The 18,490-nt window shown below is 43.1% G+C and overlaps 1 protein-coding gene across 1 annotated transcript in view; it reads right to left on the minus strand.

Moving 5' to 3' along the window:
* The window catches only part of MMS22L (MMS22 like, DNA repair protein), a 144,313-nt gene that overhangs the window by 30,480 nt on the left and 95,343 nt on the right, over positions 1 to 18,490 (minus strand). The window contains exon 15 of the mRNA XM_065401695.1: positions 4,643 to 4,833. Within this exon, the coding sequence (XP_065257767.1) occupies positions 4,643 to 4,833 (191 nt within the window). The remainder of the gene's footprint in view (positions 1 to 4,642; positions 4,834 to 18,490) is intronic.

Consider the following 18,490-nt stretch of genomic DNA (forward strand, 5'->3'; position numbering starts at 1 on the left):
TTGAACTACATGTATCCAGAAGCTGATTTTTGACTAGCTGAAGTACAGAATAAGTCAATTCTCAGAAACAATACAAATGCAGCTATTTGAATTAATGGAACAGGGCTAGGTCTGTGGTCTTACTACAAGTCCCCAGTAAGGGTCAGTGCGTAGTTTTGCCACCCCAGAAGCAGGCTAAGGACCTTTTGTAAACTACAGTCACAATATGGTGCCTAGTTCACCCCTTACCCCAGGGAAGGTAGTAATCATGCCAACCCTATATACTTAGCACAGATTACTTTCCCCACCATGGTGGTTCAGCAGTGTTGGCCAGTGCTGGGGGTAAAAGTTGGGAAACTGAGTCACAAGTCCACCCAATTTAGGCTTAATCAATTTTTGGTTTTATTTATACCATTTCAGAAAGAAATATCACTAAGGGTATGTCTACACTTTGAAATTAGGTCGATTTTATAGAAGTCGATTTTTTAGAAATCGACTTTATACAGTTGCATTAAGTCGGCGGAGTGCGTCCACAGTACCAAGGCTAGCGTTGCTTTCGGAGCGTTGCACTGTGGGTAGCTATCCCACAGTTCCCGCAGTCTCCGCCGCCCATTGGAATTCTGGGTTGAGCTCCCAATGCCTGATTGGGCAAAAACGTTGTCGCGGGTGGTTTTGGGTACATGTTGTCAGGCCCCCCTCCCTCGCTCCCTCTGTGAAAGCGATGGCAAACAATCGTTTCTCAACTTTTTTCCTGGGTTACCCGTGCAGACGACATACCACGGCAAGCATGGAGCCCACTCAGCTCACCGTCACTGTACGTCTCCTGGGTGCTGCTGGCAGATGAGGTACTGCATTGCTACACAGCAGCAGCTCCTTGCCTTCGCGGCAGCAGACGGTGCAATACGACTGCTAGCCGTCGTCGTCGTCTCCTGGATGCTCCTGGCTGACCTCGGTGAGGTCGGTCAGGGGTGCCTGGCAGACATGGGTGCTCCTGGCAGACCTCAGTGAGGTCGGTCAGGGGTGCCTGGACATAAATGGGAGTGACTCCAGGTCATTCTCTTCTTTAAGTTTCATCTCATGGAGATTCAGTCCTGCCTGGAATATCATACGAGCTGGAGGCTTCTGCCTCAGGCTGCTCTCCTAGCCGGCAGCACCGCGCGGTCGCACCTACCCCAGCCTACCCTTGCTCCCATGGCTCATGAAGCCTGGAAAGTAGTAAGGAGAAGTTCAACTATAGGCTGAGCAAGTGCAGAATGGTGGTAGGAATGTGCATTTGGACGTTTAAAAATGCACTGGCGCAGTTTACTGTCTCGGTTAGACCTCAGCGAAACCAATATTCCCATCGTTATTACTGCTTGCTGTGTGCTCCACAGTATCTGTGAGAGTAAGGGGGAGACGTTTATGGTGAGGTGGGAGGTTGAGGCAAATCGCCTGGCCACTGATTACGCGCAGCCAGACACCAGGGTGGTTAGAAGAGCACAGCAGGGCGCGCTGTGCATCAGAGAAGCTTTGAAAACCAGTTTCATGACTGGCCAGGCTACGGTGTGAAAGTTCTGTTTGTTTCTCCTTGATGAAAACCCGCCCCCTTGGTTCACTCTACTTCCCTGTAAGCCAACTGCCCTCCCCTCCCACCTTTGATCACCGCTTGCAGAGGCAATAAAGTCATTGTTGTTTCAAATTAATGCATTCTTTATTAATTCATCACACAAATGGGGAGATAAATGCCAAGGTAGCCCGGGAGGGGTGGGGGAGGAGGGAAGCACTGGGTGGGGTGGTGGAGGAGGGGAGAAGGGAAGGACAAGGCCACACCGCACTTCAAAACTTATTGAATGCCAGCTTTCTGTTGCTTGGGCAGTCCTCTGGGGTGGAGTGGAGTTCTGATAGCACGGATACCTCTCACCATACAGCGATCAGATCCAGTACCTCCCGTTTGGTCCATGCTGCAGCTCTTTTGCGATTCTGGGACTCCATGGTCACCTCTGCTGATGAGATCTGCACAGTCACCTCTGAGCTCGCCACGCTGGCCAAACAGGAAATGATATTCAAAAGTTTGCGGGGCTTTTCCTGTCTACCTGGCCAGTGCATCCGAGTTCAGATTGCTGTCCAGAGCAGTCACAATGGAGCACTCTGGGATAGCTCCCGGAGGCCAATACCATCGAATTGCATCCACACTACCCCAAATTCGACCCAGCAAGGTCGATTTCAGCGCTAATCCGCTCGTCGGGGAGTACAGAAATCGATTTTAAGAGCCTTTTAAATCGACAAAAATGTCTTCGTTATGTGGACGGGTGCAGGGTTAAATCGATCTAACGTTGCTAAATTCGACCTAAACGCGTAGTGTAGACCAGGGCTCAGTGTCTGGACATACATTTATGCCATCCAGATAACAACAGATGAGACAGAATTGGTAAATAGGCTCAAGTTGCCACATTCGGGAGCACTGGGAGGTTCTTCCACCTTCCATGATAGTTTCACCTACTCTGATCCCTTGGTCTGGTCCTTCGGCCCTGTTCTTCAGTTTCTGGTCCAGTGTTTCTCCAGTTTGGGTCCATGTTCGCTTAATCTTTTATACATTTCTACACTACAGAGTCCTTAATCTTTATCCAATTGGCTTTAAGCACATGAACCTTATGGATTTTAGGTAACGAGTACATTACGCATGTGCAAGCTTCAGTTACCCAACTTCGGTATTTTTCCTGCTGGTTTTGCAGTTTCTGGGTGATGTTGTTTTGTGTCATCTTGCCCTGTGTCTTTTTTGTTTCTGTGTTTTTATTTATCATTACTTGTTTGTGTATCTACTACTTACAACTCCCAATATAACAACATGTTGATTCTGTTCTGCTGGCAATAACATTTTAAGCAGATTAGAAATTCTATGTAAAAGAAAAATTGGCAAAACTACACTCATGCCACCAAAACCTTGGCTTAAGAGATACCTCATCTGTACTCATTCACTGCACATAATTACAAGTCATTAAAATATAGCTATCAAAGCTCTTAATCTTACCATTAACAATTCTTCATTTTATATTTCAATGTTACAAGTCAGTATATGTTATTCTGTGCTACCTTTAATCTATTAGAAAGGGAGGGCAGATACAGAAAACATTAGGATTCTTTAATGTCCACATATCTTCATTCAAAGCTCAGATTTATTTGTAAATCATTACAAAGAAACTTCATTAGAAATGTTCCTGCGAATGCATCCTGAGGGGTGATTCCATTTTAGGGGCCTTGATATTTAGTTGTTTTAATGGTTTTCCAACACCAGTATACTCTGAGAGAGAGGGGAAGGGGGCAGCATGGTTAAAGCTGCCACTTCCTGTCCCTGGATGTCCACTCCCCACTCACTTGAATAGGAGGGGGAGTAGCAGTGCTGTGGAGGCTGCTCTCTCTCCCATGTGTTGCAACCTTCAATGCAAGTAGCCCGCGCAGTGGGGTAAGGAGTTGCATTCTTCCACATTGCTCCCCTATATCAGTGCATAACACAGGTTACAATTATATCTACACTCAGCACTCTAAGCAGATTTCTAATAGAGGTTGGTTCTCTCACTATTTCATTGTATGAAGAAGATGATGATGATGAAGAAGAAGAAAAACAAGAAAATAGAAGGAGAATGGATCTTGCTTTGGTTTTGTATTGCCATTTTCTATAAATGCCTCAGCGGTGGGAGACCATTATCCTTTCACAATAGTCTCTCTCATTACCATTCTCTCTCAACTATGGCAGCACTGCTCCAGTTCAAGGGTCTCTTAGCATTTCCGTTACTGACCTAGTCCTTGAAGCTTATAAATGTAGTTCTTAATTCACATCAAGGTGGGGGGGGGGAAAAAAGACCATTTCAATTTGGACTTTTTAGATTCAGGACATCATCATAGCTAGAGATCAGCCCCATCAAACTGAAACATAGTATTATATTAAAATTTCAGCAAAAATAATACTGCATCTAAATGCAGTGAGCCAGATCTTCAGCTGCCACAAATCAGCGTAGCTCCAGGGAAGCCAAGGATCTGATCCAGCATTCTTACTATTCACTGATACACTATCCATCTGTCTGGATTCGCAGTGGTATTTGCAAGGTAAAATTCTAGCAACCCAACAGCTTCCAATACAAAATGACCAGTCAGAACAGTCCAATGTAATGTCAGAATGTATCTGAAAGGAAAAATGCTACAAAAAGTGATAATGAAATGTACCTTTAAAAAAATATCTACATAGATGTCAAAACATGATATCAAAATGTAAATTATGTTAAACCATTAGCAATACTGAAAAAGACAAGATGAGAACAAACTTTCATGTAAAGCAATAGAATAGATTTTAGATATAATGTAATGAACCATAAATCATTATCCTTATTTAGATTACAGCAAACATTACAAATATAATTTAAGCTGTCAATGATGCCAAAAATCAAAGAGTCCTATAGATTCAAACCACTCCAGTATTATAGATCTGCATCCTATCGACAGAGACAGCAGTTCATTTTTTTGTTGTTGTCAAAATATTTAGCACCATTATCACAGAGCCTCGTCTCTACATTTAGGTAGATTTGAGCTACTACACATGAGCAGGAATATGCCAAATCCTTAAAATGAATAAAAGTTTGCATCCAGGGAAATAGCAAAGGAGGCAATAGAAAAAAGGAGGGTCAGTGCTGACCTGCAGCTGTATCTGCAAGCTGTGGAGGAGGCAGTGTCTGTGACATCCTTTGGCTCTTCAAGAAGGGGAAAAAATTTCTCCAGAGAGCACTGGCAACAGCAAGGTGGTGCTCTTTAGCCACTAATGGAAGTTGTGTGTTTGGGCCCGTTTTCCCTAGCTGAGGTCCCTGGATCATACGTTTGTGCACACTCCTAGGGAGAAACAAAAACAACATTAACATGCAATAAATGAAAAAACAGATTTTTTCACAGTTTCTTTAAACTGTACAGTCTGAGAACTGAAGGATCATTTTGTATAATTAAAACCTTTATGCAAGACATTATGCATACTAGTTATTTGATGGATGAATGATGGCATATTAAGCACCATAAAGTTAATGTTAATTACTAATGTCAACCATTAATTATATGCTTTTTAATATGTCAGATCAAAATGAGAAATAGGCCGCTTTAAAATGAACGTTTGCATTTTGCAACTGCTGGCAAGACAAGTGAGTCTTGCTTACGATCCAAAGCCAGGCACTTTTTTTTTTTTTTAATTGTCTGTAAGAGTGTAAGTGCTGGGTGTGTACAGAAAACGAGTAAATAATGAAAAATGCCTTTTCTTAATTGCAAGACTTAGTATTAAAGTTTACTTTTTAATTTGGGAAACCTCAGTAGATGCATGGTTGGATAAGAGCAAAGATTCATGTTTTCCTGATGCATTGTAGACAATTAGGTTTGACAGCAGTGCCCACAGCTTTGTTAGTACAGTAAGGACAAAAGTTACAACTACCACACAACTCCCATCTCTTCATGAGACAATGTGGCATAAATTCAATAATGCACTCAATTTTCTTTGATTCTTCTAGTACCATTCCTGCTACTTAATCTAATTTGGAAGTTGTGACTTTCTAGAGGTTTAATAGAGATATGTCTGCAGGGAATCAATGTTCTCAGAGAAATGGTGGGGGGGCAGCATTAATAAATTTGTCTGGTAGACTAGGATAGGAGGCATTACTGCAGTGGGCTGATCAACTAAATAACATGCTTATTAAAAACAATCTGCAGGAACACACTATCATTCCTGTTCCTATTTATCTTCTGGTCAACTCAATTGAGATTGTGCATTAAAGCAGAGGCAGCATTATTACATTTGCTTTATTAAATTCTATAAACAGCACTGTAAAGTCAGAGTCAAGATATTTATAAGATAATAGCATAGAGTGAAGGCAGGGAGACTTGCTTTAACACTAATGTTTGTAGACTATAACATAAGAAAAAAAAATTAAACAGTCACAATAGCAAATGTTGCACAAAACTCCTCTCTCTGGCTTCCTAGGTTTTTATTCTATGCTCATCCTATATATATATATATATATATAAAGTTCCCCCCTGGGAAATGTGAAAGAATTATACAACTCATGACACTCATTAGGATCTGGAATGGAATCATTTTAAATAAAGAGCAGACAGGCAGCAAGGCCTACTCTTAGTATGGTTGGTATTAGAAGTGTTTATCATTATACCAAATTAGTATCCAAAAATTCTCCCAAGCAGATAATTTTAAAACAAAGCATACTAGGTATCAAAGGTAACAGATACCTTATGGCTATCCGCAGGCAGCTATTAGTTTCAATGGGATATACACAGGAAATTTAGTGAATTTTGATTGGTTACACTTAACACACATAATATAGGTTGTGTAATGTAGTATAAGGCATCAAATATTTTGTTGAGAGGGACATGGTCCACACATGAAATTCCTGAATTCTAAGCTCACCTCTAGCATTTATTCCCTCTGTTGCCTTAGACAAGTAACTTACTGAAGTTCACAAAGGGTATCTGATCCATGGTATTGGGGTGGTAATATTTATCTCCACTTTCAAAGGATGCTATGAAGACTAATCAATGCTTGTAAAAAAAACACTTAGAAGATGAAAATTCTATTCAGTATAACAGTTGAGAAATCCATTTAAAGAAATAATCTCTAAATTAACATGCATAAAAAGGTGCTTCTTTGGGATTTTCTCTGACACACACAACAGGTACAGCAACAACAGAAATACAAGTTTAAAAAACAGGTATGTAACAATTTGGGTTTATAACAATATGGCTGAGTTAACTCTGAGCAGAAAAAGGGCAAAGGGCTAACAGACTGAGTTAAAAAAATAAAAGAAATTAATGGCTCAAAAAATCTGAATGGTTCCGTTTGTTTTAATAAAGGGAGGGAGAATTCCTTTTAGTACAGCAAATAAAATAACAAGGACCAAATTCTGTCCTTACTCACATCTGTACGAACCTACTGATTGGTCCAAAGTCCTTCTCCTCTCCTCCAAATTGCCTCCCCAAAGAAAGAGTGTTTGCATCTCCTTTAGCCATCTACGCCTAATGGAAGGATGTTCAGACTTCCAAAGTAAGGTAATATATCGCTGTGTCAGGAGAAGGGCAACATGCACAAATCTGTGTTTATGTTTATTCATAGTGACCTAAACAAACACTTGCAATGAGGTAAATGCTTAGAGTCAATGGGGCCTCAATATGTGCTAGCAGGGGTTCTCAAACTGGGGGTCGGGACCCCTCAGGGGGTCACAAGGTTATTACATGGGGGGCGCAAGTTGTCAGCTTCCACCCCAAGCCCAGCTTTGCTTCCAGCATTTATAATGGTGTTAAATATATAAAAAAGTGTTTTTATAAGGGGGGGGTCGCACTCAGAGGCTTGCTATGTGAAAGGGGTCACCAGTACAAAAGTTTGAGAACCACTGTGCTAGAGTCAAAGTTCAGTCAGCCACCTCCACCAATAAACAAACCAATTTATTGCAATAACAATATTGATAAATACAGCCACGCTTTTCATTTAGCAGTCTCGACAAATGTGCTCACTAGAAACCTGCTCCACTGCTGAGATCATATACGTTCTGTTTGCCATAGGTAAAACTGTCCTAATAGTTTCTGGAACCATTCTCCATCTCATTACAACAGTAAATAAAAGCTTGGGTTTTTCTTTTGTTTTCGTAATGAATTTTGTATTTTCGCTAAAACAAGGTGTTTTTCTGTTTACTAACAGACAAAATAAAATCTGGCTTTAGAAAAGCCAGGGACATTTGTTACTCCTGTTCGCAGCCTTGAGGTTGTGCTGGATAATCATATAGCAGCAGTGTTCAGGAACACTTTTTACTGTTTGTGCCTGGACAGGAGATTGCAGCCATTTCTTTCAGGTTTGGCCCTTGCCACCAGGATCTGTGTCTTTGTCCCCTCCAGACTAGATTACTGCAATGCACTCTAATTAGGGCTATACTTTGGGTCAATCCAGAAATTTAAACGGGTGGAGAATGCCACAGATTGCCTATTAAATGGAGGTGCATGTCTCCAGTGCTCCATGATCTGCCCTGGCTGCATACTGGCTGAATGTAGTGTTTATTTTGATCTATAAAGGCTTGGGACCCTGCAACTTGAGAGGCTGCCTTGCTGTTTGGATGTGATCAGCAGAGGCATTTGTGTTGTATCCCTCTTGATTTAAAAGAAATGGGACCAGAGGTAGAGCATTCTTTGTGAAAGGTCCTCAGCTCTGAAATAGGCTCCCTCCCGCAAGCCCCAGGCTTGAAATAGTCTAAATCCAGTAAGAGGAATGAGATTTTTTAGGAAGAAAAATAATCATTCACGTTCACAGGAATGCTAAGGAGACATTTAACAGCTGAGTAAAGGTGTATACAGCAGTTTTAAATTACCTAAAGTCAATACATCCTTACAAACAAATATTAAAACCAACCCTGCCTTTACCTGGTTTATACTGGGGAAGATCACGGACCTGGACTAGGCATTGAGATATGTTAAAGGTAACAACCTGGTTAATCCTGTATTAGGGACATGCTGAGGAAGAAACAGAAGATCTGCCACCAAAACTAGCACTTTCCTCCAGGATCCATGTAGATACAAGGGAAACAAGGGAGCCCAACTGTATCTACACATGACTTGTGCCTCTGCATGGTATCTAGCCCTCTCTGCTCTTTCAGTACTGTATCACAGCCCTAGAAACCATGCTGACAGGGACCCGATTCCCCTCAAATAGAGAGGGGCATACCAGCATTGGAGGGGGGGAAAGGTGGTTTAGATACTGCTGACAAGGTCAGCATGAACATACAAACATCCCACAGAGCTGGAGAAAAGAAACCACCATTCTCTGTGGCTCTCCCACCACACAGATCCTGCTGTGTGTGTGTGGGCAGCACTACCTACGTTCTGCACTCTCCGGCCAAGGCCTACTGCTGCGTTTACAGAAGCAGAGTGTACAATACATTCCGTAATCTGAATGAAATCCAGGAAATGTTGCTCAAAAACTGCCCAGTAATCTTTTTAGGTTGAGGGGTTTAAAAAAATAAATAAATAAATAAAAAAGGGCAGAACCAGCATCCTTGGACAAAACTAGAAAGACTGGGTTGAGAGACATCTGTATTTCTAAGGCAATAAATGGCCTCGATGCTTAGAATTTCAAATACTAATATCAGTTCTTTCAAAAAAGGCCAGAAGCAGTCAAATGAAACAAAGCATCACTACAGCAAGACTGACAGCTTTGTATGGGTAATAATAGAGGCCTTGTGTCCTATGAGGCACAGTAGGCCTAAATAATGAAGCACTCCCCCCTCTCCTGCTCCAAATCTTCTTCCCCTCAGTGCCCCCAGTACAGTATAATCACTACACTATCTCTTATTCAGTCGTTTTGATGGCAAATTCAATGTATTTTACATTGGTCCAAATCTTTGGTTTTCAATACCAGTATTGACAAATAACTGCATCACAGAAGTTGTTGGAGGAAAGCTGAGATTTTATGAGAGGAGTAGGGGGGGCAGTTTAGTCTTCTGATACCTGGACTCAGAAAACTGGGGGAGCTGGTTCTGAATTTTTGGCTCCTGGGTGAATTGAGGAGTTTTGATTTGGGGGAAGAGGCTTTACACTGCCTCTTTTGGGCATGGGCAGAGGGGACTTCAAATCTGGAAGTGTGGCGGGAGGGCAGCTATTAGGTTTTCTCCTCTGCACCCTGCCAGAAAATCTGCCACTATATCAACAATGGTGGAAAAGAGCATTACTCTGATGTTTCCGCTAAATGATCAGGAGTGAAATATTTGTCAAAGTTGGCATTATTTAAAGTAGCATCCTTGAGCATCAGTGTTAACAATCCATTGATATGGATGAGGCAAGTGCCTTAAAAAAAAAGAAAATGTAGATTCTGGAGTACAATTACATGGCAAATTCAAAACAAAGGGCAATCATTCAGCAATTTATGCAGCCACAAAAATCTTGGCTGCATAATCATATTATATACACAACCCTTTGATAACAATGCACTTGAAGCTTGTACGGTATTGCATTTATAACAAGAGCAAAATTCTAAGCTCTTTGTTAGAAGGGATAGTCTATAAATTCCATTCACTGAGATAACGGATCTGATCACTGAACAGTATTCTAGAATTTAGTTAAGATTATTCATCCACTTTTACCTTTTTCAAACATCACAAACATCAACACGCCTATGCACTTTTTTCTTTAAAAATTGTTGCTTCTTACAAAGCTTGGATCATGAACAAGTCGTCTACAGAAGTCACAAAAGTTCCTTATTTTTGGCAGAATGATTTAAGTCTACTTCAGTGGCTATGTTTTCATTCAGCATACAACAAAGACAAATATTTTCAAATGAAGACACCCTCCACAGGACTCTGAAATGACCTCTAAAATCATCTACATCTTTTGTTATATTGCTCATGCTTGTCTTGGATTTTTCCCTTAAAAAAAATAAAAACAAAGACAACCAACCCCTTCAGAGATTATTCCTGGTGGAATTCTGGGCCAAAACATTAAAAATTCTGGGGGGGGGGGGGAGGGGGAGAGAAAGTGCGTGCACAATATTTTAAAATTCTGCAAAATTTATCAAAATAACACAATGTAATCACACCAGTTTCAATTATTTTTGGTCATTTATTTCAAAATACCTGTCAGCAAGTATGTATGTAACAATTCAGACGACAAAAAAAGATCTAGGAATGTTTTTTGACAAATAGATTCCTTACTAGGGATATTAATACAGAACTCTGAGTAATAATGCATTTAAACTACAATACTGAATCGTATTTCCCGCACTCCTGCAGAAGCAGTGCAAAGGCTTGGGGGAGTCAGGGGTAATGGAGGAGCTCAGGGAGAGGGAAGTAATTGCTGGGAAGGAGCCTGGGTGTGAACTTGGAGGGTTGTTGGGTATGGGTGGGAAAAGTATGGAACAGGCTTTTTTGGGGGGGAGGGGAGAAGGAGGTATTGTTAGGGAGCTTCCCCCATGCAGACCCTGGCTGACCCCTAGCCTCTCCCATTCAGTCAGGCACATCTGCCCGCCCTCATGTGTCTCTGTGCCCTCACCCAGCCACTCCCCTGTCCCTATGTCCCTGTACTCCTTCCCCTCGTTCCCATGTGTCTCTGTGCTGAGGGATGCTGGAACAATTTTCATAGTGAGGGTGCTGAGAGCCATTGAATCAAACTGTAAACCGTATATATAATGGAAACCACTTCAAGCAAGGGGGTGCGGTAGCACCCCCAGTATGCCTAGTTCCCAGCATCAATGTCTGTGCCCTCACCCAGCCACTCCCCTGTCCCTATGTAGCTCTGCACCTCCTATCCCTGTCCCCATGTGTCTCTGCACCTCCCTCCCCAATGGCCCTGTGCCTCCACTCCCTTTCGCCCCCTGCCCCAGTTTGTCCTCCCCCACTAGCCCTTATGAGCCCCTGTTTGACCACCCCTAGCATCCTATGCTGTTTGTCTCCCCCTAGCTCCTGACCTGGCTACAGGTGCTGTGAAGAAGGCAGGCTTTCTCTTCCTTAGCTGGCCGTAAGCTGCAGCTTTGTTCTATCGCCACAGTGCCTTGGGTGGGCAAAAGGCATGTGTATGTTAAAGCCACCACATTGCAAGACATACATTTTAATCTCATTACCACTGCAGGCAGAACTGCAGAAGTTATTTTCTGCTAGGGGCTGCTGCTGTTCTTGCATCACAGCACCCTCTGGTAGGCAAAAGGCAGAACTGCAGCAACATTTTGGCAGAAGCTTTTTTCTGTGCAAAAAATTAGAAATCTGAGGGGCCCGTTAATTATGCACATGCGCAGTAGCGCAGAATTCCCCCAGGAGTAAGAGACAGAAATTCAAGGCAGCAGCTACAAGCAAGTCTTCATAGCTGCTCTGCAAGCTGTATACCTTTCAATAGGAAGGAGGTCTTAAAAAACAAGCATAAAAAACAAATAAATGGTATACAGGAAGCTTTTGGATCCCACCTGTAAGTCCCACCTAGGCACCTGTACCATTGGTTACACATACAATACCTAGAAATTTAGGTATGCCTATTCCTTAAGAACAAAAATTTCCTAGCACATGCAGAGCACACCCCTTTGAAATTCACTTGAGCATGGAAGCCTAATATAGGAATCTAACTAATTGCCTATCAGATCAGTTAGACACGACAGGTATAGAAAATTCCACTATGGATCTCAGACTCAACCCTCCTTTGGAGCAGGATGTCCGACACTTGTGTTGAGTGGCAAAGAGGTCTATTGTGGGATTGTTCCAGCCCATGAAGATGTCTGCAAGTATCCTACTCATTGTTCAAGAGAAAACGCCTGGTAAGATTGTCCACTACTAGTGTGTTCTGCAATCCAGGTAAGTGTATTGCCGCTAGGTATATTCGATAGATGATGTGCCAGTTCCAGAGTTTGACTGCTTCCTGGAAGAGTGAGGAGGACCTGATCTCACCTTGTTTGTTGATGTAAAACATGGTGGTCGTGTTGTCGGCCATTATTTGGCCTGACTGTCCTGATATCCAATGGAGAAAGGATTTGCAGGTCTTCCAAGTTTCAGGCACTGATGTGAATTCTCCTCTCTCATGTGGGCCATAGGCCTGTGTTATTTGTTCATCCATATGGACGCCCCATCTTTGTAAGAATGCATCCGTGACTATCATCTTGGAAGGTAGAGATGCTCTGAATGGGACCCCTACTTCCCTCATCTCAGGGAGGATAGGAGCAAGGGTGGGATGATGAGGGGCATGTCCAAATGACATTTGGAAGGTGTGTAGACAAACTTCAACCAACGTACAAGAATTGGAGGTGAAGTCTGGAGTGCCACTCTATGAACATACAGGAGACCTTATGACCTAGAAGGGTGCAGCATTACCTCACATCAGTGTTTGGGTTTTTTCTAGCTGAATAATTAGGGAGATGAATCTGTCCTGAGGGAGATAAGCCTTGGATGTGGAGGAATCTAGGATCTAACCTCATGAAAAGATCAAGCATAACATGCACAGCTTCTGAGATCTGATCAGATTTTCCCCACACCAGACAACTGTCCAGGTAAGGGTATATGCTGATACTGGGTCTTCTCAAGTGAGCTGCCACTACTGATAGCACTTTGGTGAATACCTTTGGTGCTGTAGAGAGTCTAAATGGTAGCACCCAGTATTGGTAGTGGTCCTGTTCCACCGTACATCTCAGATACTTCCTGTGTGACGAAATGATGGAAAAGCAGAAGTATGCATTCTGAAGCTCGAGAGATGCGAACCAGTCTCCTGACTTCAGAGTCAGGGTTATCAATCCTAAGGTGATCATCTAGAATTTAAATTTGCAAATGAAAGTACAGACGTTCTGCAAGGCTAGGGTGGGTCATCAACCTCTTTTTTTCTTCAGAATTAGGAAACAGTTGCTTCAGAAACCCTCTCTAAGGTGGAAGGACCTCTTCTATTGTTCTGAGAAAGAAGCATGAGAATCTCTTGACACAGATCCTCATGAAAAGGGACAGGGAAAGGGGATAAGGAGTAAGCATCCATGGACCATTGGTTGCTGGTGATAAGAGACCAAGTGTGCCTGAAGTGAGCTAAACGATTTCCAAAGATATCATCTATTTCTGGACTCAATGGAGGCAGGACACAACCTTGGCTGTCACATCAAAATACATGCTTCTGGGACTAGGAAGACTGGGAAGTTTGTGGCAGAGTAGTGGGCAGTCTTCTCCTGTGGAAACACTGTCATTTCCTGGGTGGTTCCAAAGACCTTTGATGTAAAAGAATGGCTGGATTGGTTTCTGTGAGGGATAATGCTGTTTCATTTACTTCCTTTTAGAAGCTGGCTTGTGGGCTCTGAGGGAATGCAAGGTGGCTCATGAGTCCTTTTTCAGAGTGTGTAGAGACTCATCAGCTTCAGAGATGAACAATAGACTCCTTCAAAGGGCAAGTCCTCCACTGTGTCTAGACTTCCCTGGGGAAACCCGATCCCTGAAGCCACAATGGCCCACGCCTGACTACAGCCATTGCCATTGTTCTGGCAGCCATATCTGCTGCATTCAGCACTGCTTGGAGATTTGTTCTGGCCTTCACTGACTAGTGACATGAAGTTCTAATGAGTGTCATTGGAAAGTCTGCTTGCAAAAGCAAACAGTCTCTCACGAATCCAGGCTAATATGGCCTGATAATTGGCTATGCAGATCTGTAAGCTCTGCCTGAATAAATCTAGTCTCTTTTGCTCTCTCTCTTTTGGTATGGATTGGAGTTGTTTTTCCTTTTTGTTCACTGGTGTGACCACAACGGTAGAAGAATTCTGCACCCTTAGGAGACACCTGATATTTTTTATTTGCCATACAAAGAAATACTTGGTGCCAAGGCAGGTGTCTGCCACAGGGTACCGGCAGGATCCATATAGTTAATTGGGAGGGTTGGAGTATGTCTATCAGAAAGAAAACATAAAATCATCACTGATAAAGTTTACAGATGACATAAAAAGCCAGGAGTGGCAAATAATGAAGAAGATAGGTCCCTGATTCAGAGTGATCTGGATCACTTGGTAAACTGGGCACAAGCAAACAAGGAGTGTTTTAACATGGCTATATGTAAACATATATATCTAGGAACAAGAATTGCAGGCCATAATTATAGATGTGGGGACTCTATCTTGGAAGCAGTGACAGATGGGAGGTTGTGGTGGATAATAAGCTGAACGTGAGCTCCCAGTGCAATGCTGTGGCCAAAAGGGCTAATGCAACCTGGGATGCATAAGCAAGGGAATCCTGAGTAGGAATAGGAAGGTTATTTTTCCTTTGTATTTGGCTCTGGTGTGACTTTTGCTGGAATACTGTGGTCCAGTTCTGGTGCCCACAATTAAAAAAGAATGTTGATAAATTGGAGAAGGATCAGAAAAGAGCCACAAGAATGATGAAGGGGGTAGAAAAGCTGTCACAGTGATAGATTCAAGGATCTCAATCTATTTAGCTTAACAAAGAGAAAGGTATAACACAATTCAATGGCTAGAAAATGAAGCCAGAGAAATTCAGACTAGAAAGATGACAAAATTATTGACAGTGCGTAATTAACCACTGGAAAAATTTACCAAGGGTCAGGCTGGATTCTTCATCACTAACAAATTTTTAAATCAAGATTGGATGTTCTTCTGAAACATCAGGGGGAAATTCTGTGGCCTGTGTTATAGAGGAGCTCAGAGTAGATGATCACAATGGTCCTTTCTGGCTTTGGAATCTATGTGTTTGTGTGTCTGATCTTGCAGCTCCTCAATATGGATTTGAAGGGCATCAACCATCCTTTTTAATAGCTCCTGGATGCTCTGATAATCATCCATTTGAGGGGTCGGAGTGGCACTATGGCCTCACTGGGAAATTAAGAGGAAAGGATTCTCCGGGCCAGCAATGCAGTCTCCAGTGCAGGGATGGAAACCTTTGGCACGCGGCTCGCCAGGGTAAGCCCCCTGGCGGGCTGGCCCGGTTTATTTACCTGCTGTGTCCACAGGTTCAACCGATCACAGCTCCCACTGGCCGCAGTTCACCATCCCAGGCCAATGGGGACCGCGGGAAGCGGCAGCCAGTACATCCCTCGGCCCGCGCCGCTTCCCGCAGCCCCCATTGGCCTGGAGCGGTGAACCGCGGCCAGTGGGAGCTGCGATCAGCCGAACCTGCGGACGCGGCAGGTAAACAAACCAGCCCGGCCCGCCGGGGGCTTACCATGGCGGACCACATGCCAAAGGTTGCCGATCCCTCATTGCTCTCTCATTACTTTCTCCTCTGTTTGTGATTGTGCAGGAACCAAGAGAGGCTGCTGTAGTCTCTGGGTACATAGTTCTGTAGAGGAAGCAGCCTTCTGGTGGTGGTGTTGTCCCTGGGTCCAAAGTTGCTCTGAGTCAACCAGGGACCCCAGCAAGACCACATGGACATTGGTGGGTAACAGCCGGGTGGTCAGAGGATAGAGAACCATGAGCCAGATTCTGTGGGACTCAATATCTTTCTCGTGAGGAGTATGTGGATCCTATATAAAACGTCAAGGGCTGCAATAACAGTCTGAGTGAATAAGTATGTTGCTGTAGTAAAATCTTTTCATCCTCCAGTTCTGAAGATGAATCCAAAGAGAATGCATAGCTCAGACCCACGGTCAGTGCCGTGAGTTAGGGGAGGATGGTGCCTTGCTACTAGATATTGTTGGTGCCAACTGCAGTGCTGAAGTCAACAGCAAAGAGGATTGAGGCTCTGGGTGAATCTGCAGGTCCATTGGTGTCAAATATCTAAATGGTACCACGTGGGGCGTCATGGATGGCTGCACAGGATCCAGGTTGTGTCGACGTGGCATAGCAATCTCCACCACAGTGATTATGCACTGCCCCAACTAACTTGGTTCCAGTGCCGGAATGGCTGGTGCCAGGGCCCTTGAAGTAGTTGGTGCTGGGTTTTTTCCCAATGTTCCAGTTTTCAGTACCAGGTGTTTTGATGCTGTACAGCTGGAACTAGTATGAGACTGATGTTCAGTGGGAACCGTTCTGGGCCATGATGTGTCAGATGCTGTTTAGTGCCACAGGGAGGTCTTCTTATAGAAAACCCTAGGGGACCACCTGTCCTGGAACTTCTAGCCTCCTGAGATCTATCCGAGGACAACACTGTCATCGTAGTTATGATTCAAGTTGGGGTTCTCAAAAAACCCTCACGTGCACTCTGTGGCTCAGAAGGAGGAGTCTAGTAGCCTAGCTTGGAAGTCGGTTTCATTGACTTGGTCATCAGGAAGACCTGAAGGTCAGCCTTCCCTGTCCTTCCTAGCTCAGGAGCAGAAGGACATGCAGATTGCACATTTACTGAGAACATGCAATTATCCCAGACAATAGAGGCACTTCGAATGTCCACCTGATGCTGAGATAGCTCCCTCGCAAGAGGGGCAGCATTTAAACCCAGGTGAACACGATGGCACCATACCAACCATTAAATTCTAACAACTGAAGGTGGTTAGCTAACAAAGTACTAAAACTACTAATTATGTTACGAGACTAAAGGTAAAAATCTGTTAAATAAGCTATAAAGTAGGCTGACAGTCTCTCAGACTGTTGGGCTCAATCCCAAAGTTGTGAGGCAGAGACAGGAACTGAATGGCAACAGGTGCATCTCACTCTCACACCCCCTTGCAGAGGTGCATGAAGTCTGAAGAGTACATGTGCACTCTACAGATACTGCTGGCCAAAAGACTCCAATCTCTAGCACATGAGATGCATGTGCACCATCAGTGAATGTGCATATGGACAATCGTTCAATGGAACAATTTTCACAGACTAAATTCACTATATCTAGTGAAATTTCTCCAAACACATCAAAAGTGCTTGTCACTACCACAGCAACGAGCACAGTATAAATGTTTGTATTTGTGTGTGTTTACCTATATATACTGTTCAGATTGTATGCTGTTTGGGGCATGGTATACTCTTATCTTATCTGATTGTACAGCACCTACCACAATGGGACTCTGACCCTGACTGCAGCCTTCAGCTGCTACCATAATACAAATAAGAACTAATCTCTCAGGAAGTCAGAAGTTCAAAAATTAAGCTGGTTTTGAGTTCTCCAAATATAAACAAAACATCTAAAAAGTTTCTTAATATGTGAGAAACGGGTTTTCCATGCTCTGATAACTCAAAAACAACCACACAGAATTTTACCAAGCCTTTAAGGAAATAAAAAGTTGGATTTCAAGATAGTAGCATGAGAAACTGCAGCCCCAAAATATTTTTTTCCCCTTCAGAAAGTTAGAAATGCTTGAAAAGAGGGGCTTATAATGAATGTGTCAGTGTCGCCTGAGCTATAATGATAGCATCTCTACCATAGGGCTGTAATGCAGACATAATATTTTATCATTATTTTTTCAGTTCTGCTTGTACAGACATTAATGCTCCTCCATCAGCTTAGTATTTATTACAACATGTTTCGGTGTTCTTCCGACAGTTTTGTCTGCTTCAATAATCAAAAATAAACTGCACGTTGAAATGTTTACTAGAAAAAGGAGGGAAGGGGAAAATGTGGGAGGGGAAAACACTCATAAGAGCAGGCCAGTTTTTCTTAAATGCTTCCATAACTCACCCACTTCTGCACAGGCATTCTATAACAGAAAGGGCTGTACCCCACAATTACAGACGACACTGTGTTACAGCACGTATTCATCAGAGGCTTCTGCAATACCTAGGCACAACAGTGTGATGGGCGGGATAGATTGAGATGTTTTAAATTTTGGATTTTATGCCTTTAAATGGACATGATCAAGACAACTGATTTGGTTCAATTTAAAGGCATGCACATCGTACAAGTCAAATGAGTTGCCTGCTCCACTAGCTTCATTATTGTGGGCTGTCAGTGTACTAAAACTTGGAAGAGTCCTACTTTCAAGTAGCGTAGGATTCTTCCAAGTTTCAATAACCTGCCAGCTCACAAGAATGGAGCTGGCAGGCAAGCAGATGGCATAAAGCTCAGGAGCACAGACCTGAACCACTGCAGCACTCTGGGTTGGAAAACAAGTTGCCAAGATGAAAAGCTGGGATTTTAGC

The sequence above is a fragment of the Emys orbicularis genome, chromosome 3 (assembly GCF_028017835.1).
Source record: "Emys orbicularis isolate rEmyOrb1 chromosome 3, rEmyOrb1.hap1, whole genome shotgun sequence".
Lineage (NCBI taxonomy): Eukaryota > Metazoa > Chordata > Testudines > Emydidae > Emys > Emys orbicularis.